Source organism: Botrytis porri (genome assembly GCF_014898465.1).
Source record: "Botrytis porri strain MUCL 3234 chromosome Unknown BPOR_010, whole genome shotgun sequence".
Classification (NCBI taxonomy): Eukaryota; Fungi; Ascomycota; class Leotiomycetes; order Helotiales; family Sclerotiniaceae; genus Botrytis; species Botrytis porri.
Window position 1 is genome coordinate 1,377,412 of NW_024066084.1, and position 22,827 is coordinate 1,400,238.

The following is a 22,827-nucleotide window of genomic DNA, read 5'->3' on the forward strand; positions in this document are numbered from 1 at the left end:
TTTATTTCGGATAAATTTCTCACCGCCAGATACAGCCTCTTTTACTCCACTTCTAGCTCATGAAACAGCTTCAGCCTCATGAGTTTGCCGATATCCGGATATTTTTACCCAATGGTCTATCCATTTTGCTTTTCGGTTACTAACTATCATGAAGTTTGGGATCACCTAAAACTTCAAAACTGCTAGTCTCATATCTCAAAGACAAAGCTTAGCCATGCTAGAGAGAGAACTTGAGTGCATGCAGACAAGCGCCCGGGCTTCAATATCGAACTTCGCAATTTACACAGATGCTACTGCGTTACAGCTGATAATGCACATCAACATTCATATGGAGCTAGCCTTGCATGATGCGAGCCAGGCATGCCAGGTACTTTGCATTTTCTGATCATTGTTTCAATTGATCCACAGATTCTTTCATTATACTTTTCTACGTAAAACAATGACGGTTCAAGGTACCGAACGATACGATAAGGATATGCATCGCATGCAACGAGAGTCATGTCAAATATTTCCGTAATCTCAAGGCCTTCGTTAAACATTTTCGTTTCCATCCCGATCTAGAATATACAGGGTAACATATTCGGCCTCGCCGGACCCGTTCTGGATTATCCACAGAGATGAGGACAAGGGTATTTTTCTCGGTTCAATTGAGCCGTTTTGTTGTCATTGGACTACCGTGTTGGTTCAGCCTCACTAGACAGCTAGAATACGCATTAAAAGCAATATAGCTTAGATACCGAGAGAACCCAATGCCCGCGAGGGCTGCGCTAGTAAGAGGTGAGTAAATAATAGGGATAAAGAACAGTCTGAGAAGATTTTTAGACTGATGAGCTCTTTAGCTTCCAAACATACACTCCCAAATTTGTCCTTCCCGATCCAATTGCTCGCGACTCATCACCCAGCACATTTACATCCACAAGTATTGCTTTCCTTCACCCAAACTCAAACCAAGGAAAGTCATACACAACGATATCCTATATCATTACCATTCCCTAAGCGCCTATAGTTTATCTAGTTTACTTCAAAATTCTCACTCCCTATCTCATTTGTCATCTATATTTCCCCTCTATATTACCTATGTCTCACTTCTCATTCCCCATCTCACAATTTACATATAAATCGCATCAATCAATAACAAATACGTCTCCCATTCCATTCCTCTCCTCTTCTATTTCCAAACACCTTCCCCTAAAAATAACCCCAAGCCCCTCAAACTACTTCACATACATACAACAACCACTTCCTCACACCAAATTTCCCTCTCTTTTCATCACACCCCGTCTCATTCTCTCCGATCCTATCTAGTCCCCTCATAATACTCTCAGCTCCTACAGAATCAATACAAGAAGTCAACAATTTTTTTACTATTTAACAAATCATTTTCACTCAATCCATTTACTTTCAGTATCCAGCCCCACTATTCAATCTCACAACCTTACTTCTTTACTCTCTCACCTTTTCACTGTTTTACTCCCTTACCCTTTCCTTATTCAATCTCTTATCACCATACTACTTCATTATCTGACTACCTTATTATCTCACTATCTTTAAGTTATTATTTCACTATTTTATTATCCTGCTTTTTTTACGTTGTCTCTCACTGCCTCAATCCCCCACCATCTACCTACCTAGAAATCCGCACCCCTCATCCACTCGTCCATCTATCCACCCACCCACAAAAAACAACCACTCATCACCCCAAATTCAAATTCTCAAATCAAAACACACTATTTTCGAATCCCCATCTCATATATCACAAGCTCTTTGATATCAATATCAAACTACTTGGATAGGTCTACACTATTATAAATATATCAACTGTCCATCATCCACACAATACATATCTTTTGTAAGATTCAGGTCCAGGATGATCAGTATTCACTGACGGATTCATTCATATCACTTCTCATTTCACTCAGAACATATAACATGATAGGTTTATTCATTTAACATCTGCCCACCAAGTAAAAGCAAATACTATCTATAGCTAACGTTACACTGACTATACGATTGTGCTTATGTGTGTCAAATTGAACCAAGTAACTGAGAAGAATGAATATTTGTATATGAAAAACGAAAAGGAAAGACTCATCATCACATCATGTTCGATCATCCAGAAATGCGAAGCTATGGACACAGAGCTTCAAGTATAAGCATGTATCCCCTAGACTGTCAACTGAAGGCGCTTTCGCTTAACAGGGACGTATTAACCAACCAGATCATTAGGATTATCGAAATTTAATCAAATATTTATATTCAATCTTTAATATAAAATTCATTTTATAATATTTCTATTATAAATTTTTAAATATAATCATATCTATTGATTTTTAATCTTTCTTATTTTTATGATGTTAAGAAAATCAAGATTTAAAATCAAAATTTTATTTTATAACTAAAATGATTGAAAACGTATTAAAACTTTAATCTAATTAATCAGACTTCTTTATATAGGGTATATTATATGAACCATTTGGGCGCCATGAGTTGGTAGTTTAGGGGATAGTGTACTAACTCTTCAGTTTCCCAATTATCATGAAATTTTCACTATCTCATCTCGACACTTAGGCGCATCAGCATAAACGAGAAGTTAGTACACACTGATTAGAGGCAGTAAGAAAAGGGAAAGTTGGTACACATATAGAAGAATAGGAGAAGGTAAAGTCAGTATATGCTGAGAGGGAATAGGATAAAAAGTCAGTACACATTGATTAGAGGCAGTAGGAGAAATCAAAAGTTAGTACACTTATAAGGCGCATCGGGATAGATGAAAAGTTGGTACACACGAATGAGTATTAGAGGGAGTAGGAGAAAGGGAAAGTTGGTACATACCTAGTGCTGATCAGAGAGAATAGGAGAAAGGGAATCTAGTACACACTGGAAGGGAGTAGGAGTCAGTACACATAGAAAGGCAGGAGGAGAAGAAAAAGTCAGTACATACTTAAAGGCAATAAAAGAAAGAAAGAGTCAGTACACACTGGAGATTACTCGACCAAACTCAATCAACGCCTTTTGCTAATTCGTGAAAATGACTTAGTTCCCTCCCTGTGAACTAATCTTTCAAAAAGATAGACGATACAATAATGATAGTTGTGATAAAAAGGTCCCGCTTCCACCCTTTTGTATGAAAAATGATGTTCCTATCCCCATTTCCTCTAAAAAATAATAAAAATGTGATGACCGATCCAAAACCAGTCTCCCTAACGTCTTCTCCATGCCCATGCCCACGCCAATGTAATTGAGAGAGAATGAGAGAGAGCGATATGGAGTGCACTCGATTTCGATGAATCCAGATATTGCTTGTGAAGAAAAGTATCAAACCCCCAATTGACGTTCCGGGATCTTCATTCTTTGAGTCAGGAATGCCCGTAGTTTCTCGATTTCTTCCTCTCCCTCCTTAGTTTCCAATATAAAATTCATGATCTCTGTATCAATGATCTCTTTATCAACGATCATGAATTTGCTCATCGCACCATGTGAACTTTAATTTATTTCTTGGATGCCACTCCGTTTCTCCCCAATTTGTCGTTTCAAGTCTTGTCTGATAACCCATTCATCATAATTCGACTCCATGACGCTTTCAGGACAACGTCTCAACTTCTCAGGAAGGACTGCCAGTGTCCCAATCATTGCATTCCTCTTGATGCTATAAACATTGGTCAAGATACGTGCTTTCTGGTTTAAGGAATCAGTCGTGTAGTTTTGTCTGCATGTGGAGGTGGAGGATACGATACTATTTGTGAGATCCTGCCATAACTTAGAGAAAATAATAGAAGCCATTTGAAATATAACTCAATTTTAAGCCGGGTGAATACCTTCTCTTAGAAGGAGTGGGCTCTTCTGCTTTTATCGATTCGTTTTCTCTTTCTGTTCGTCGCGGTCTTGTTTGAAGGAAGTCGGCTCACGAGTGACAGAAAAAACTGAACACCAAACCCGCAAAATAAACGAAATTCTGAAAATGAATCTTTTTCAAAATCCAATATCAATTTAGTTTTACATTTTAAATCCCTTTGAATTCTTTGATAGAGATTATAAGCTTATAATAATTATGGTTAAAGATTTAAAAACATTCTTTTGAATTGCTGTTTATATATAAAATCGTGATAAAGGTGTAGATTTTTGGTGTTCGGTGGTTTCTGCCACTCGCGAGGTCGGGTACTTACATATATGTTTCAACATCAGAACTCACCTTCGCAGCTCTCTCGCCGCTGAATCCTAACTTCAAATAGAGTAAATATCATGGAGTAAAATATTAAGAACAAAGATATTTATGTTTGATAAGTGTCGTTATAGTGAATATGTTAATATGGTCGCATGACCATACTACAGGCATACAAGTTTTCAACACTGAATATCATCAATAAAGAGAAGACAACGGACACAATATCAATCAGCGCATCAAACCTATTATGAAGACGTCATGCTCACCACCGAGGTGATACCAACAACAAGTAAAAGAATGGATGCGACTGAGGAATGATACAATTGCGCCAGATAAGAATTGTTGTTCCAGGTTGAAAATTTGAAATTCAACAAGAGGGCAAGACAGTGAGTGAAAGGGAGTTCAATCTTTTTAGAACATTTCCAATTCTCGAAAACCTCCCCACCTCGCATGATCATCCTCTCAACAACAACAACTTACAAACTCAATCAGATACACCCGCCATCTCCCTTCTGAATCAAAATGATGTTATTGCACATTGTACTGGTGGCTTTTGTGCTACTTTCGGGTGCGAAAGACATGCACAGAAAATAGAAACGACGTGGAGACACATAATCGACTGTTTGATCAAGGAAATGCTTCGGTATTTCGGTGGAGAGAACGAAGAAAATGTTGACTTACCAGCCCACGTCGACAACCAGCATCATTGTTTCGATTCCAAGTAGACAAATAGCCCTTATTGTTACAAATCCATGTCGACAATCGACTCTTATTATTTCAATTCCGAATAGACAATTAACTCTCATTGTTCCAATTCCAGCTAAATAGCCAGCCCTCACTTACTGGAAACAATGTCCACAATATTTACTTCTTCTAAAGTCAACGCAGTTATGAGATCAGAAAAAGAAATCAAAGATCTGTTTCGGCACATTGACAGAAGTCTGGAGCAGAACCTAGAAGCCACTGAAAATTAAGGCAATCCTGAAGATACAGAGAGCGTCAGAGAAAATACTTTTGGCACATCAATTGCAAATGCTTCGGCGCCTGTGACTCTTTTCGAGAAGAATTGAATGGCCTAGAAAAATAATTCTTCAACAAGTACGCAGAAAAAGCACCAACTTTGGAGGAGGCGTGTCGACAGCTCGACATTGAGGATAGTAACGAGCCATGGATTGAGGGGCTTGGCCCAAATATAACTCTAAATTTCTGGCAGCCATCTGCTATATCATGGATGGTAAATAAATCGGCAGAAATAGGAGGATGTATCCTTGGAGATGATATGGGTTTTGGAAGAACTTTGCATGTATTGTGCCTCATATGTCACATGAATGATGAGAGAGAGAAGGGCAACGATGATGTTGGACTACCAAAGCCTAGCCTGGTAGTCGGTCCAATTGCAGTTCTAAATGTTTGGAAAAGAGTTGTGGAAAACTTTCTGTCCGAAAGAACACCAAGTGCACTTGTGCTGTGCGGGAGAGAAAACTCCTATCTTGAGCAAGGAAAGCCTCAAGAGCTTGAAAGACCCCGAAAATCATATCTTTGTCGCCAATTTTGAATGTTTAAGAGCAATGCATAAAGGTCTGAACAAGCCTAGTATTCAAGAAGTGTTCGATACCGTTATTATCGATGAGGCCCACACATTAAAGGACGAGAGAGGGTACTGGAAAGTATGAGCTGCTCAGCAGCTTGGCGCCCCGCAACTTTATATTGTTGACCGGCACACCCGTTATGAATCGGGATATCGACATCGCGGCCATGCTATCGCTTTTCCGCCCCGATAGCTCACGGGAGAATTTGGAATGCAATAGAAAGACAAATCCATTCCGTCTCGAGAATGACCACCCTTTCGCCGTGTTGAGGGCGACCAGCTTCGCTGTTCATCGGTTTTTGAATACCCTTCCAGAAAAAGACCATGTGAAACGAGGGGAGTGGTTAGGGAAAATCTATGACATTGTCCTCCTTAAGCGGGGTTTTGGTACAATTATGAATGGGGTATCAATTGGCTCTGCCATTCCACCGGTCAAAACCATTATCATTGATCTTGATATTGACGAAAGCGAAGTCAATGTTATGGGCGAAATCTTGGCCGAAAACAAGAAAGGATTGGTGTATGGGAACGAGAATGGAGGGATGATTATGGGTGGGAGAAAATTTCGAAATCTCATCCAGAGTGTAACCTAGCGCCCGTTTGCCAGCCTATCATGGCAGGCATCGGAGATAGAAAAGTTTCGAACCACCGGAACCCTTCGGTTCTTTCTGGGGAAAAATCTATGACATGCCTTAGGTAGTCCTCCTTCAGCGGGGTTTTAGTACAATTATCGATGGACTATCTGTTCGCAGGAGAAAAAACAGACCGGAATGGATCACTAGCGAGGCCCTTCAACAATCTAATTGTTCCATTTCGGATTTGTTTGATATTGTTAATTCTTATAATCCCATTTGTGATCGATCAGTTACCGAATTTATTGGAGTAACCAATTTTATCCTCCTTTTTCTCTCACTCCTACGTGTAGACTGTCAATCAATCTGTTCTGCAATTCTACCAGTGTTATTGCTTTATCAACCTTCCAAGTTTCACATCTCCTTCTCGCTTACTAATCAAGTAAGATTCACCAGTTAAAGAAAAGGAGATTGGTTTCAGTGAAGATTTGCATGTGAAAAATATAACTTAAATAAAAGATCCATCATCACACCGCGTGCAGCTGCCGTTGAATACCCCAGAGATGTGGAGTCATGGGATCAGAGCTTCAAGCATAAGCGTGTACCGAGAGATCCAGCCGAATAGAAAACCGAGGATATAAAAAGACACCTTCATTTTCAAAATTCTATATTAAATCGAAAAATCATTAATTTAAGCAATGAATTGAACCAAAATATCAGCAGCTCTTGAATCTATATATCAGCTACTTTTTACTCATTTTGACATAACGTTTTGTTTTAATTCTCGATTTTATAAAATAGTGCTTTTCACTGATTTTAGACTTTTCCGTGTTTTGGTATTTTTCGAGTTACCGAGGTTATTTTTGAGGGATGAGATTCAAATAAAGCGATCAAGCCTTCTTCTATTGTGCTTAAAAACATCAATTGCATCTAACATCTCCATTTCCAACTGTTTTTTTCTTCATCTTATATTCAGTCTTCTCTACGTTCATATCTATCTATTTTATCAGTTCCTCTGATAAACAGTCGAACAATTAAGGACCACAGATAACATACAAGCAACCATGTCAGAGCTACGCTATGATGGCCAAGTTGTCGTTGTGACGGGAGCTGGCGGTGGGCTGGGAAGGGCATATGCTCTTTTCTTTGGTTCAAGAGGTGCAAGTGTAGTTGTGAATGATCTTGGAGGATCGTTCAAGGGCGAGGGTAATTCTACAAAGGTATATATTCTGTCTAGTCACCCATTAGCCTCTTACATTCCTGAATATAACTAACATCATCAACAGGCCGCAGATGTTGTAGTCAACGAAATCATAGCCGCAGGGGGAAAGGCAGTAGCGAATTACGACAGCGTCACAGAGGGCGAAAAGATCATCGAAACTGCCATCAAAACTTATGGCCGCATTGATGTCTTAATCAACAATGCCGGTATCCTTCGCGATATCTCATTCAAGAATATGCAAGATAAAGATTGGGATTTGATCATCGATGTTCATGTAAAGGGATCGTATAAATGCGCGAGAGCAGCATGGCCACATTTCAGAAAACAAAAGTATGGAAGAGTGATCAATACTGCAAGTGCGGCGGGTTTGTTTGGAAGCTTCGGTCAAACGAACTACTCTGCAGCTAAATTGGCTATGGTCGGGTTCACGGAAACTTTGGCGAAGGAAGGTGCGAAGTATAATATTCATGCTAATGTTATTGCTCCTATTGGTACGTTATCTATGACTCCTGATATTTCGGTTGGTATCTAACCTAATGAATAATAGCTGCTAGTCGTATGACCGAAACTGTCATGCCTCCCGAGATTCTCGATAACTTAAAACCGGATTGGGTAATTCCTCTTGTGGCTGTTTTGGTACACAAGGATGCTCAAGAGAATGGTTCAATTTTCGAAGTTGGTGGTGGACATGTTGCTAAGCTTCGATGGGAACGCTCAAGCGGTTTATTGCTTAAAGCAGATGATTCATATACCCCAGAAGCTATCCTGAAAAAATGGGATCAAATCAGTAACTTTAAGGATGCCGAACATCCTTCCGGTCCTGCGGATTTCATGGGTCTCCTTGAGAAGTCAATGAAGATGGGTCCAAATGAGCAAGGAGAGACTCTTGATTTCAAGGGCAAGGTCGCTTTAGTCACTGGCGGTGGTGCTGGGTAAGTGTTGAAAGTTTCATCTTCTTGAAAAATTAAGCTAATTTTATTAGTATCGGTCGATGCTACTGCTTAGCGTTCGCCAAATATGGTGCCTCAGTTGTTGTCAATGATTTGATGAACCCAGATGATGTTGTTCAAGAAATCCAAAAGCTTGGCGGAAAAGCTGTCGGTGTCAAGGCATCTGCAGAAGATGGAGATGCTGTCGTTAAGGCTGCAATTGATGCTTTCGGACGCATCGATATCATTATCAACAATGCTGGTATCCTCCGTGACAAAGCTTTCACCAATATGGATGATAAGATGTGGGATCAAGTTATCGCTGTTCATCTCAGAGGTACTTACAAAGTTACCAAGGCTGCATGGCCATACTTCCTGAAACAAAAGTATGGTCGTGTAGTAAATACCACATCTACCAGTGGTATTTATGGTAACTTTGGACAATCCAATTATGCTGCTGCTGTAAGTTTAAGACCTTGATTTGGGAGACTTCTGCTGACTTTCAAAGAAATGTGGTATTCTCGGGTTCTCTCGTGCTCTCGCTCGCGAAGGTGCAAAATACAATATCTACGTTAACACAATTGCACCAAATGCTGGTACCGCAATGACCAGAACCATCATGCCAGAAGAGATGGTTCAAGCATTCAAACCAGACTACGTAGCGCCACTAGTCGTTGCCCTTTGTAGCGACAAAGTTCCAAAACCACCAACTGGAGGTCTTTTCGAAGTTGGTAGTGGATGGGTTGGACGAACAAGATGGCAACGAACTGGTGGCCATGGTTTTCCAGTCGATGTCAAGCTTACCCCCGAGGAAGTCTTGAAGAACTGGGAGAAAATTACCAACTTTGATGATGGACAATCGGATAACCCTGAGGATAGTCAAGATGGTTTGAAGAGTATTATGGCAAACATGCAAAATAAGAAGGGTGCAAGCAAGGTATGAACCTTCTCCCCATGTTTAGAATGAGCATTGTGTATATTATAGTCAATCAATCAAGATATCCGTTAACAAAATCTTCTGTTACAGAAAACCGAGAAAAAGGTTGAAGTGAATCAAGAAATCCTTGATAAAATTGCCGCAGCTAAGAAAGCCGAAGCAAGAGGAAGTGAGTTTACGTTTGAGGAACGGGATGTAATGCTATACAACCTTGGAGTTGGTGCAAAAAAATCCGAATTGTCTCTTGTTTTGTAAGGTCTCCAATTCTTTCACACTAAACTCGACTAATCGAAGTGCAGTGAAGGAGATGAAAAGTTCCAACCTCTCCCAACTTTTGGTGTCATCCCACCATTCAATGCTGAAGCCCCCTTTTCTTTTGACGATATTGTACCCAATTTCTCCCCCATGATGCTTCTTCACGGCGAACAATATCTCGAGATTGCTTCCTACCCCATTCCTACCTCTGGTACTCTCATCTCCTCACCAAAACTCCTCGAGGTAGTCGATAAAGGAAGCGCCGCTGTCGTCAAAGTAGGAACAACCACGACAGAAAAAGAAACAGGAAGAAAAGTATTCTACAACGAACAGACCGTTTTCCTAAGAGGTTGTGGAGGTTTCGGAGGCGACAGAAAAGGAGCAGATAGAGGAAATAGTACAAGAGCGAATAAAGTCCCTGAGAGAAGTCCGGATGTGGTGGTAGAGGAAAAGACTACGGAGGAACAGGCTGTAATCTATCGGTTGAGTGGTGATGTGAGTTCTTGATTGCTAGAGAACGAGTAAATTGCTAACGGGAATAGTATAACCCTCTTCACGTTGATCCAGCTTTCGCAGCGGTGGGAGGTTTCAAAGCGCCTATTCTTCATGGTCTTTGTTTCATGGGAATCGCTGGGAAAGCGGTTTATCAAAAGTAGGAATTCTGTTTCCTCTTTATTTCCCCTTCATTCATCTCATCCTGCTCCTCTCCCTTCCTTTACCTGCATAACCTTTACATCCCTCGCTGATTATAAATAGATTTGGTCCCTACAAAAATATCAAAGTCCGCTTCGCGGGCACAGTCATCCCAGGCCAAACATTGGTCACGGAAATGTGGAAGGAGGGGGACAACAGAGTGGTTTTCCAAACAAAAGTTAAGGAGACAGGGAAGTTGTGTATTGGTGGTGCGGGAGTAGAGTTGGTGGGAGAGGGGAAGGAGAAGTTGTAGTGGGCGGGGAGGTAAAGGGGGGTGGTAATGGATTAAAGGTTTTGGCTGGGTTATTTGTGGGATTTGGGGGATTTCGGGGATCGGGTTTTTTATTTTATTTGGGAAGATGTTGAAATAGTATAACTGTTATGTTACATGTTACAAATGGAATGAGTCAGTCGGCGAATACCAGTCATCCTGGACCGGAATGTTACGGAAAGTAGGTATGCATCGTGTAGAGAATTGATGTATTGATAATAGTGAGTAGTAGATATGAATATTTAAGCAAATCTCTCCATCTGCTCTTTGATATCTGAGAATCGTACATTATATATGCTTGCCTATATTTAAAGCTGTATTCTTGTACCTCCATATTCCTAGGATATTTAATAGTAGTTGTGGTGCCTATGTGGTATAATAATGGATCTTTTAGTTTCATTTTTCACATGCATATCTCACTGAACTGAATCAGTCTTTTAGAGTGGTGAGTGATGCGGGTAGAGAGGGTTTGAGTTGTTGAGAATGTGATTATGAGATTGAGATTGAGGTAGGTAGGTAGGTAGGTAGGTAGATATTGATGGCTTGCATGCATGAATACTTGTAGAATAGATAGATTTCTATGAAATCATAATTCGCCCGACTGGTTGCCTACCTACCTATAAAAGCTTGTTTGAAGATTAGAATCGGAAATTGATGGTAGAGACGAGTCTTTAATAAGCATTAAAAGGCTACCGTCTGATAGATTAAGTTATTACCAACAAATTTATCAAGAATATTAGTATATCAAAATCTCTACCTAGTAATTCAGAGCTAATACTCGTGACATCATCAGGTCTACTTGGGCATCTGAAGAGATTCACCATCAACACTCGCTTGACCACGAGGGCAGTCTTGAAAAGATTCAGATTCCATTCAAGATTGAGCATTGCCTCATCTCAGTGACTACATAGTAGTTATAACACTGTAAATTGCCATTCCTATTGATCAAAAAGAAGCAAATGGGTATCTCATAATCGCTATCATAGAACTCCCTGCCCAATGCAAACATAGCACAAGACTGTGTTGTCGTCCCATTCCATTCCCTGCCATTCCTTTCCTTTCCGTTCCGTTCCTTGCCATTCCATTCCGTTCCCAGATCCAAAAATCAGCGCGTTTGCTCCAGCCAAATAATCCTTCACGTATTGAGATAACCTGGTAGCTATATACAAGCTCAACGTGTTTCTTATAAGCACTTAGGTTTTCCAGATGCTCCATATACTTCGCAACTTCTCCACATACAATCAGTAGCACAACTAGCCATTATGGCAAGTCCATTCATCTAAACATTATTTCCCTCAATAACTCCCTTAGCACCCCTCTTCATACGTTCCATGTCTTGATTGTACGTCTTCAAAGATCCTCTAACATCTCTTTCTCTCTTCTCAATTTCCTCTTCAAACTTCGCAACCATAGCTCTCTTTTCTTTCCTAGCTTTCTTCAATGCTTCTAAAGTATCCGAGAACCTTGATAAAAACCAATCACCCGCTTCTTCCCAATCATCTTTAGATAAACTACCAAAGAATTCAACCATAGCGGCTCGCTGCTTGTCCATCTCTTCTTGATTATCTGGTCGATGTTGTTCAACAAGGTGACTGACACGTTCATTAATAGGACGCCCTGAAAGTGATACATCTGGTTCACTGGGCTGCTCGCTAAGAGCCGAAGGACCTTCAAAAGATTCATCTTTAAGTTGATCATAATCCATGTTTTTCAAAGCGGCATCATCATAATCAAGTGGAATATCAGCACGATTCAAATGGGTAATTTGATGTTGCGTGTTTCCTGCATGGACGTTTGGTCGAGATTGAAGGGCTGGTTGCTCGTCCATGTGAGTGCTGTCTTCAGAGTATCGCTCACCATCAGAAGATCCATCAGATCGACCTTGCTGCGTATCCTGAGGAGATAGCGGTGGAAGACGATATTGCATATTTCCGGGAAGTATAGCATTTTCTAATACTTCAACTTGAGCTTTACCAGATTTGGGCTTTGGCGAAAATACCCCTTCGTCAAGAACTCGTTTTCGAGAACCTCCAATTGTTTGCATTCCATTCTTAGGGCGATTTGTAATAGCGTGATTGAAACGATCAAATGTCTTTGGTTTGCTCGGGCTGTTATGCTGCGGCTTTTGGGGTTGTAGTGGTATTTCTGAATGAATGGCAGGTTTGGGGGTCTGACTTTGCTTGTAAATGGGGGCTCCAAGAGCTTGCGTCTGTGGTCCTTGACCATTATGTTGTTGAAATATCTTACGCGATTGTAGAGGTGCTCGTGCATCTTCCATGTATTCTTGATCAAATACAGACTCCTCTGGTGAATCCCTATCGTAACCATTCTCATGTGCAACGTGGAAATGGTTTTGTGCCAGCTCCTCCGGCTGTCCTCTGTGATGTCCGCCATCAAATCCGTGGTTGCCACCAGTAGGGACTGCTCCCATGTCCTGTCCACCTGGAAAGTTTCCCTGGCTGATAGTTTCATCAAAGGCGCTGTTTACTGTAGAGTCCTCGAAGTTCTCGACATTTTCTTGGTCTTCCTCTGGTTCGTGTTCTGCCTGCATTTGTTTTGTTCCAGGTACTGTATTTCTTTGCGAAAATTCGACTGGCTGGTCATAGACAGGCTCCTGATTATGAGCTCGATTCACATTGGCAGATGCATCTCGTTGCTTCTTGGGAGGTAATCTCAACTTCTGTGCCATCGCATGACGATCTGTACGTTGTTGAAGTGGTTGAGGGGATGGCGATGGTGGGTGAGGCGGATTAGATTCTTGCTGAAGGAAGCCGCTAAGGCGAGGATTGCCAGCCATGTTATAGACGTTATTAAGGAAATTGGTAAAAGGAAAGTTCAATGGCATGTGCGGAGTTAATGAGTTTGGAGTCGGCGACGTAGAATGATCCAATTGTGAGATTAAAATGTGTAACTTGTAAAGAGAAAGATTGTGTACGGTCGCAAATCATTTCATTTCATCAATTTTAGTGTATCAATTGATTTTAATGAAAAGCAGAAGTTTGTACGACGTAGAAAATCGACTTTGGATCCTTTTCAGATCATTCAATTAAGGTTGGGGTTGTTGGGAACGGCGAATGAGAAAGGGAAAAAGGTCATTGAGTCGCGATTTCAATTTATAAAATGAGGTTGAACGCGAGTCGCGACTTCCACGATAGGTGATCCCGTGACCTTTAGGATTTAAGTGTGTTGCTTCCAAATCTATTCATGAAAGTTATTCTTGATATCACATCATGAAAGAGAAATGCTCACGCATCAAAATGAGGAATATCTTGGGTGTAATTAAATAAGTTACTTTCATAAGAAATCTAAACTAATAATAAGCAAAGCCTGCCTATACTACCAATACTGCCAGACTATCATACAAATGCGAACCACCAAAACGAACCGCACCGAAACCACAAAATCTTCATGACCTACGTATTCTTCGTAAACCATTACCAAATTGTCTTTGAAAGCAATTAGTTGTTCCTAGCATATGCAGACTCTACCTCCTTCTTATACTTCTCCAGAATGGCCTTTCGCTGCAACTTTTGTGCAGATGTTACCAATCCCTATTGATGTTAGCATGCACCGTGTTGTAAAAAGGAGGAAAAAACTAACATTTTGAGGAGTCCATTCTTCATCTGATAAGACGATGCCTTCGATGATTTCAATTCCTGACAATCCACCAGCCTTACCAGCTTGTTGTAATTCCTTCAAAACTGCATCTTGAATCTTCTTCTCATGTACTAATTCCTCCACACTGGATCCTGGGACACCAATTCTTTCGGCGAGTTTCTTCAAGGCAGGTTCAGCTGGGACGATCAAAGCAATTGGCTTAGTCCTCTGTTGATCGGCATAAACGCAAATATTTCCTACAACTGTAGCGGAACGGTAGATAGATTCGAGTTTCTCAAGGGCGATGTATTCTCCGTTTAGAGTTTTGACCAAATTCTTCTTTCGGTCAATGATGTTAAGATGACCATTCTTATCCCATTCTCCAATGTCACCAGTCTTGAACCATCCATCTGCGGTCAAAGCTTCTGCTGTTTCTTCGGGATTCTCATAATAACCTTCCATGACGGGATCTCCTCTAATCCAAATTTCTCCTTGAGGGTTTGGTTTATTGGTTGCATAGTATCCAGCATCTGGGAAATCAACAAGCTTGATTTCAATAGAACCAGGAATATCACCCAATGCTTCATCAGTCCATTCCATAGGATCCATCAAAGCACCCATAGCAGTAGTTTCAGTTAAACCATATCCGTTAATCATCGGTGTAATGGCCATAGAAATAAATCTCTGAGTATCCTTGGAGATTGGTCCACCACCATTCAGACAGATTCTGAGTTTTCCACCAGTGGCTTCCTTAACTTTCTTGAATACTAGTGCATCCAAAGCATCAGCACCTGGGAGACCATAACGTAAGAGGTTGTTCTTAGCCCAAAGTGCACCCCAGAAGAGATTTTTGACGATGGGGCTTCCACCATTAACCTTAGCAACGATACCCTTCTTGACTGATTCCCACACGGCAGGAACACCAACTAAAACAGTTGGCTGGAATTCTCGAATATCTCCCTTGCAATTTTTGACTGATGTATCCGACAAAGTCTTGGGGTTTCCGTAACCCATAGTTCCACCCCAATACAGACAAGCATTTTCGAAAACGAACTCCAGAATATGCGCAAGAGGAAGGTATGTCAAAAGACCGTCACCTGGACCAAGATATGGTTCAACAATTACGTTGACACCGGCAACTATGGTAAGCGCAAGCGCTAGTCAGCACAACGTATATATTTCACAGACAATAAGGTTTACTTACCCGCTGCTACGACTGCCTTATGCTTAATGGGCACACCCTTTGGTGGTCCGGTAGAACCAGAGGTATACATAATGCAGCACAGATCTTCTGGTGCGGGAGGTACTGGTTCGACGGGATTCTCCTCCCCAAGCTTTCGTAATTCCTCAAAACTCAAAATCTTGAGCTTCTCGTGTGCTGCCTTGAGGCTATCGATGTTCTCTTGCTTAACCTCATTCTGGCTGTTCCAGATTACAAATTGAATATCTTTGGCTTCCTTGAGCGGATTAATCAAGGTTGGTAATAGATGAGGATCCAAGAAGATAGCTTTGGCCCTGGTCGCAACCAAGGAATGCTTGAGACCTTCCTCTCCCAAAGTATCATATGCAGTAACAATTGGCATCGATTGAGAGACTGCGCCATGAGCAGTTGCTAACCAATGAGCACTTGTCGCCGCGAAAATGTGTACTCGATCCTCTTGCTTCAATCCAAGCTTTCTGTAACCAGCTCCAATTTGTAAGATTAACCTTTCATATTCTGAGAAGCTCATATATTTGTATTCGCTGAGTTCGAAGTATGTCCATTTCTTATCAACTTCTTGTTGTTCGCCATCGACCATTTTCTTCACCTTCTTCACTTCTTGGTGAGTCTTGATCAATGATCGACTGCCAACAGCTTTCGCATTTCCATACTTCTCGGAACTTCGTTTGATTATATCGAAAACGGTTGCAACATCTTCGGAAGGGCGGGTCGCAAGCTTGTCGGCTGTCAAAGGGTGTCTTCTTGGAATGGTCTCACCTTTGACGGCTTTGTGGCCCGGCGCCTCTGCACTGAAAGGTGGTGAGTGATAGAACTTGGGTTGAACGGAGATGTTCTTGAGCGACCCTGAGGACGACATTGTGATTGAGTGGCGATGAAGCTCAATTGTTGAGGGTTGGTATATTTGATGGGTAGAGGAAGTTGGTGATGCGCAAGCTCCGGTCTTTGTTGATTTGACTTCGTGTTATGTATTTATTAGCAGACGAGAGAGATACGCGAATGCTTTTGAATGCGTGTTAGTACCTGCTACCAGTACTGTACTGTATTGTCAATGAAAAGATATGATTCTTTTGAATTCGATTCCAGGAAATGGTTGAGATATTATTCGGGATTCCGGGGAAGTTAATTGAGGCTGGGGAAAAGGGAAGAAATAATCAATCGCCTTAAGAATTACAGTATTATGACGCTGCCTTGCTTTTCCTTTATTTTGGAACAACCAAGATCCCGTCCAGCAAAGTTCAGCGCTTGACCAATTGGAGATGCTGAATTAAATGAATGCACGGTTAATACTCAGCCAAAGCAAAAGGTCCACCCGGTCAACATTTCAGAGCTACAGGCCTACAACTTTGCATTGATTTGCGTAACATTGGGTATACGATAGAGCCTACAGCATTGAGCATAGGTAAGGCTAATAATACCTCAGCGTCAACCATTGAACTCCATATCAAAATCCCTGCTGGTAGAGCTATACCGACGTACGGAGTATATACCTGGCGAGTCTGGGTACCTACTTTGGCTCTTAAAACATCTTGCTTGAAGTTACATCTTACTTACATCTCTCTCTGTCTTGCATACAGTACCTGGATGCAGCTGACATTGGCGATGTTGGACTCTATATGCGCATCATAGCAATGTTGGGGTCATTGCTTCTATCTATCCACTATCTGTCTATTCACCACCCCAGGAATCATTCAGGAAATATCACATCTCACACCTTATTCAACCATTATCGTTATCTAACTCTGTACACACACACGAATCATATAGGTGGGTCAATACGGCAAAAAGGGAAGAACTTTGTTCTACTCGAGTACACGTATTACTAATACCGTATGTCTGATATGCCAGCTGTTACACTTTCGATAGTTTCACAAAAACGAGTCTGATAGGCAGTCAACTATCTCAACATCAAGCCCTGTTTCTCTAATAGACCAAAGAACTACTTGAGTATATTGAGAAGGTCTCACCCCGTCCACCTATAACTTGCAATCATGGCTGGCCTCGTACAACCATTTCTTAATTCTCTTGGCCCAGAAGTGGAGGACCCCGAAGAAGGTAAACAAACGATTTCACTACATATCTATTTCACTTTACAGAGTTCCAATACAGTCAAGTGATTTTCCAATTGCTTAGAATGAGGCAGTGAGAGAGCCTTGGTAACACAGCAGTTTATTGTGGCGCGAAATGCTTACCGAAAAGGGGGTCAACATTTGGCTGCTTTTAGAAGTGTATAGTGGTCGTTGAGACGTTTCGGTATCGTCGGATTTGAGATTGTGAGCACAACTTCGTATCATCTTTCCAAGGGCATCAAAGAATCCATGTGGATTCATAGGTCGTGTCCTAGACCCTAAATTTTGGCCGAGTTAATAAGCTAAAATAATCAATTTTAGAGGCTTTTCTGTTATTCTCTCAAACCATCCCATCCCAGAATCTCGGATTCGTAGATTCAAAGGCTACTGAAATAGATTTGACGATTAATGGTAAAGATCTCACAATTTATCAATCTCCTACAATCTTATCATCAAATCGTGATGGGGGAACTACTGGAGCAGGTAAATCAGTTCTCATATCATTGCATTTGATTCCTCACTAATGATACATAGTGATATGGAAAATCACCCCCCTTTTCGCAAAATGGATATCCTCACCTACAAATCCTCTCCTCCAACATCAGATAATCTCCCCTGATTCAGTAGTCCTTGAATTAGGTTGTGGAATATCTGGTCTAATAGGTCTTACTCTATCACCCCTTCTCCAAACATACATCCTTACAGACCAACCATATGTCCTCAAATTCCTCTCTCAAAATCTTTCTTCCAACTCCTCCACACTATCAACCACAACAAATTCCAAATCCAAGTCCCGAAAATCCAAGAACCCATCGTCAACATCTACATCAACAACCCAACAAACCTCACCCCACAAAATCATCCCTCTAACCCTCGACTGGGAAACCGACGTCGTCTCCCCCTCTCTCACCTGCTCAGAAACCACCACCAGCTTCGATGCAATCATAGCATGTGATTGCATCTACAACGACGCATTAATCCCACCCTTTGTCCAAACATGTGTTGATCTCTGTCGTCTTCGTTCCACATCTTCATCTTCAAAAAATCAAGATCAAGATCAAACAGAACCAAGTAATCCAACTTTCTGCATCATAGCCCAACAACTCCGCTCTCCGGATGTTTTTGAATCCTGGCTTAAGGAATTTAATAGATTTTTTAGGGTGTGGAGGGTTCAGGAGGGAGATATTCAGGAGTGTGGGTTGGGAGAAGATTCGGGGTTCGTGGTGCATGTTGGGATTTTGAGATAGGGGGGAAAGGGTGAGTTTGGTGTGTCTTGTGTGTAGATCGGATTCTATATGATAGGAAATCTTTGGATGTTGTTTTGATGGTTTGGTTCTTGATGAAGAGGATGGATATCTTTCCTTGAATATTGTGTAAGATAATGGATCATATCACATCATACTGAATACTCGAAATGAGGTTCGAAGATGGGGAATTGGATAGATATCTATACTATCAACAAACTAGAGTATATGGCGTATTTAGAATTGGGGGGGGGGGGGGGGGGACAGATACACCTCATACTTGAAATAGATAAATGCATAGTAGCATTCCGTTACATTTCCACATCTTCACCCAGCTTTTTTTTGCTTTTCACAACCTTAGTCAATATATACGTGACCTCTAAAGTCTAGATTCTAATCAGATGCCGAATGAAACGTGTGCTATGATCCCTCTGCATATCTACTATGCATAAGTACATGATTGAATTCGAATGAAGAGTGGATATCTCATCGCGATATGAAAGTTTCAAAATTACAATTGCATTTTTTTTTACTCTTACTCTTTTTCTCTCCTCCACAGTTGAATCGGAGATCCTGGGGTGGTAGGTGGGTATAGATGGATTTGGATTTCGTTTGTGTTTGAGTAATGTGTGAGAATTAGATTGTTTTGTCTACTTACGTAGTTGGGTTGTGTGGATGGATGGATGGATGGATGGATGGATGGGATTGAGATGGGGAGTAATATGTGAGAAAGAGACGGCCTAGTGTAGATTATCTCTAGTTATATGGTACTATATTAGGTAGGTAGGTATGATTGATAAGTTTCTCTCGCAGGTAGATCTACTGTGTATTTTTTGCCTTGATTTACTTGACAATGATAAGATTGATGTTTCAGCAACTTGAACTGGTTTTCATCTCTATATCATTTCAGAAGTATGAAGAAAGGAGGGCGGGGGAATGAGAAATAAAATTATAGTCAATAATTTAGTCAAGAAGGCCCCCTCGATATTTGATTATTCGGTAATCATACTCAGTTTCCAGAAACCATAATGTTCATTTGAATTGGCCAATTGGACTGATAAACAGAAATTAACTAGTACTCTGAAAAGACGGTCAATCTGCAACCCAAGTGGGGGGAGGATAGATATGGCATGCTGAGAATATTACGTTGTTTTAGAATCGGAGTATAGCCCGCGGGATGTGGTGATGTTCAGATGGGAGTAATAAAAAGTATGTCATGTGTTTGCGAAGAGGTTCTTCATGAGGATGTTGGTGTGCGGCGGAGAAGTGAACATACTATATATCTACGTGTTAGCTGCAACATAGTATCTTCTTAGATTTGGGACTTGTGTTCGTGTTCAAGTATTTCTCTCTTTGATTAGATCGAGATAGAATCGTTTGGTGTATCTTAAATTTATAGCAATGTAGAAGTCGACGTCGTGGTTGTTCGTTCAAATTAGTCCCCATTGGAGGAAGACCAGCGGGAACATGAGAAATTTGCAAAGGCTCGTTCAAACAACTTCAATTGTATACCATTTGATCATTGACGAAGATATTGAGTATTTGTGTCTGTATCGGTAGAAAAATACCAGGTTCTTATTTGATTCACAGAGAAAGAAGTCTTGATTCAATGCTTGGCTGTGACTTCCCTCTCGATTTGAAAGCTGCTTTCCCAATAGTGGTTTTGGTAGTCATGTTTTCCCCTCCTTGAAAACCACCACACAATCCATATATCCTTTTTGATTCTCATTTGTTCTACGTCAAATATCTACGTCCAATATCATTGTCAAATTTCACTAAATTATCCTTAAAATTACAAGTTCTTGAAACAAAAATCCAAGCCATTATGTCCATCGAGTCTCCTAAAGCGAAGCCAACAGCCTGCGATACTTGTCGAAAATTAAACATTCAGTGTGATCTAGATAACTACATCGATGATTGTAAGAGATGCACTCGTCTAGGAGAAAAATGCTTCGTCACAGATGATTACAACATTACTATTCACAAGGTTCCCTAGAGAACGCTTCACAATTTCAAGAGTTCGGAGGTTATGTATCAACTGGGAGTTCTGGCTCAGGAATTACACGACAAGCAATCAGATGGGGAAAATACATACGCGGTTATTGATGCATTCGTCTCTAAGTTTGAGAGAATACCAAAGGAAGCTATCAACTATCCAGAGATTCAAGGGTTTTTGGCTTACCATTTAGCCGATCTCATTATTTGGTTTAGGAAACACTCTGACCATCAATTATGGAATGTTTCCCAATACGATCAGAAGACTAGACAATCACTGTAAGTTCTCTTAATCATTCCAGAAAGCTTTAGATATTAAGTCTAGTTCATTTTTGTTAACCCCATTCAACTTATATCTTAATTGACATGCTCATAGTATAAAATTGGGCGATATCTTGAAAGCTCTCGACTACCCACGGTATTCGAACAGCGCATCTTGCTTTGCATGGCTACTTGCCACCATTGAAGCTGGAGCACAAAGTCCTAGAGACTCTCTTTTAGACAATCACAATCAAACACATACAACCTCCTCTGACCCCGCGAATGAGCCCGAACGCAAGGGGTCTGCAAATATACAAGCTGAAGACTTACAGGCTGGAGAATTACAAGCTGCAGACTTACAGACTGGAGAATTACATGCTGGAGAATTACAAGCTGGAGAATTACAAGCTGGAGACTTAAAAGTTGAAGAGCTGTAGGGCAAAGTATTAGCGGCTAGGTAAATGCAGTTTGTGAAGCCCTGTCGGTGGAGGCCGTGCCGCTTAAAGACATGCACCATGCCAATCTTGAAGAAACCATGAGGTTTCGCACAAATCGGTCGTTCCAGATAGCAAAGCACCTGAGACCATATAACTCATGGCAGAGACTACCTTGAAGAAGGTAATATAGCTTCCAAGTGCTCCCGGTAGGATATGGGAGTGAGCGCAGCAGAAAGAAAAACTAGATTATAAGTCTCGTTAATTTGAGTCTAGCGTTTGTTATTAATACCGTTCTCAATTGTTTCTTGGGTATTAGAGCAATGTAACATCAGCTGTTTGGCGTCTATAGAATAATTCAAATGCATCTTTATTTTTATTTCATTGGAAATCACAAGCATAGAGATGAATGGGTGAACACTCAAGTCGAAGACCTCCAACGGTTCCTCAGTACCAGTAATGAAAACAGGATATTACATAACTTCCAGATTATTTGCTCGATCTAAGAAGAACTAAAGGCAAACTTCTAGGTAGGTAGTTCGAGTGGGAAAACAACCCTACAATCCTACACTAGTTCTGGCAGCCGAACGCAAGACCAAAATGAGACTTCTTTTCGCCCTTTGGGTTTTTTCATTCGTAATGGCCGCATTTGCAGCTCCTATTCATGTCCAGACAATTGAGGATACACTATTAACTCTACCTTCAAAACCTATGACTAAACTACGGACACCAGATATTACATTCGAGCTTTATAAAACTATTTATGAGTTGAAATTCCATGAACGCCGGACTGATATTGGCTTGCTTCAGAGACTGAGTCGATAGAACTACGTAGGCTTGGAGCTACAGATGCAGCCGATCAATTGGGTTTGCTCTTTGATACATATAGGTCCGGAATTTGGGTATCGAGGCCATTGGGAAACATCCTTCCATACGACCACTTTGAGGGACGAACGGTTTCAATCACATGCGTTGAGAATGAAACCGGCGGATGTCTGGAAATGCTTCCAGATCAACAGATTTATGCAGAATAATTCTCCGTCTCGGACAGCATATTCACAGCGGTAAGGGAATTGGAGAAAGTGACCATGAGGTTAAATCAAGCAAATTGAAGAGTAGATCGGATTTCAGTGTCTAGGGGGAAATCACCTCTTGATGTAGTGAGATTTGTCTTTCCATGATAGGCTATAGTTCCCCATACTCCGGTTTGGGCGCCTACACTGGTGATTTCTTCAACCATCCGAGACGCAGGACGATCCGACTCTGGGCTGGTTTGAAATACGCTATTGAGATCTCAAAGCAGAATGGTAGAGCTCTTTTGGGGAGGCAATCAAGATCTCAGTCGCTGAAATGAGGACTAAGAACAAGGCTTGGAAAGA

General features: G+C 41.1%; 6 protein-coding genes across 6 annotated transcripts; 4 read left to right on the forward strand and 2 right to left on the reverse strand.

The window, feature by feature from the left end:
• Positions 1–5,890: 5,890 nt before the first annotated feature.
• EAF01_007850 (uncharacterized protein) lies at positions 5,891–6,343 on the forward strand (the record flags this gene model as incomplete). Its single annotated transcript, XM_038916106.1, has 1 exon — positions 5,891–6,343. One exon carries the CDS (start codon positions 5,891–5,893, stop codon positions 6,341–6,343), a length of 453 nt encoding a protein of 150 aa, XP_038768577.1.
• Positions 6,344–7,192: 849 nt separating this feature from the next.
• On the forward strand, positions 7,193–10,611 carry EAF01_007851 (uncharacterized protein; the record flags this gene model as incomplete). The annotated part of the gene is made up of 9 exons (XM_038916107.1): positions 7,193–7,542; positions 7,609–8,035; positions 8,092–8,476; positions 8,527–8,935; positions 8,982–9,410; positions 9,501–9,661; positions 9,710–10,160; positions 10,208–10,317; positions 10,422–10,611. The coding sequence occupies exons 1-9, from the start codon at positions 7,387–7,389 to the stop codon at positions 10,609–10,611; spliced, it is 2,718 nt and encodes a 905-aa protein (XP_038768578.1). The 5' UTR covers positions 7,193–7,386.
• A 1,297-nt stretch (positions 10,612–11,908) lies between these two features.
• EAF01_007852 (uncharacterized protein) lies at positions 11,909–13,426 on the reverse strand (the record flags this gene model as incomplete). The annotated part of the gene is made up of 1 exon (XM_038916108.1): positions 11,909–13,426. One exon carries the CDS (start codon positions 13,424–13,426, stop codon positions 11,909–11,911), a length of 1,518 nt encoding a protein of 505 aa, XP_038768579.1.
• Positions 13,427–14,087: 661 nt separating this feature from the next.
• On the reverse strand, positions 14,088–16,304 carry EAF01_007853 (uncharacterized protein; the record flags this gene model as incomplete). Its single annotated transcript, XM_038916109.1, has 3 exons — positions 14,088–14,180; positions 14,230–15,365; positions 15,431–16,304. The coding sequence occupies 3 exons, from the start codon at positions 16,302–16,304 to the stop codon at positions 14,088–14,090; spliced, it is 2,103 nt and encodes a 700-aa protein (XP_038768580.1).
• A 640-nt stretch (positions 16,305–16,944) lies between these two features.
• EAF01_007854 (uncharacterized protein) lies at positions 16,945–18,996 on the forward strand. The gene is made up of 3 exons (XM_038916110.1): positions 16,945–17,500; positions 17,836–17,997; positions 18,049–18,996. Exons 1-3 carry the CDS (start codon positions 17,437–17,439, stop codon positions 18,759–18,761), a joined length of 939 nt encoding a protein of 312 aa, XP_038768581.1. The 5' UTR covers positions 16,945–17,436; the 3' UTR covers positions 18,762–18,996.
• Positions 18,997–20,671: 1,675 nt separating this feature from the next.
• Positions 20,672–21,451, forward strand: EAF01_007855 (uncharacterized protein; the record flags this gene model as incomplete). The annotated part of the gene is made up of 3 exons (XM_038916111.1): positions 20,672–20,677; positions 20,755–21,032; positions 21,130–21,451. The coding sequence occupies 3 exons, from the start codon at positions 20,672–20,674 to the stop codon at positions 21,449–21,451; spliced, it is 606 nt and encodes a 201-aa protein (XP_038768582.1).
• Between the last annotated feature and the right edge of the window lie 1,376 nt (positions 21,452–22,827).

Coding starts and splice junctions, on each gene's coding strand:
- EAF01_007854 (XM_038916110.1), top strand. CDS start 17,437: ATGGCTGGCCTCGTACAACCATTTCTTAATTCTCTTGGCCCAGAAGTG. Junction 17,501..17,835: donor AGTGGAGGACCCCGAAGAAG/GTAAACAAACGA, acceptor AATCAATTTTAG/AGGCTTTTCTGTTATTCTCT. Junction 17,998..18,048: donor TGGGGGAACTACTGGAGCAG/GTAAATCAGTTC, acceptor AATGATACATAG/TGATATGGAAAATCACCCCC.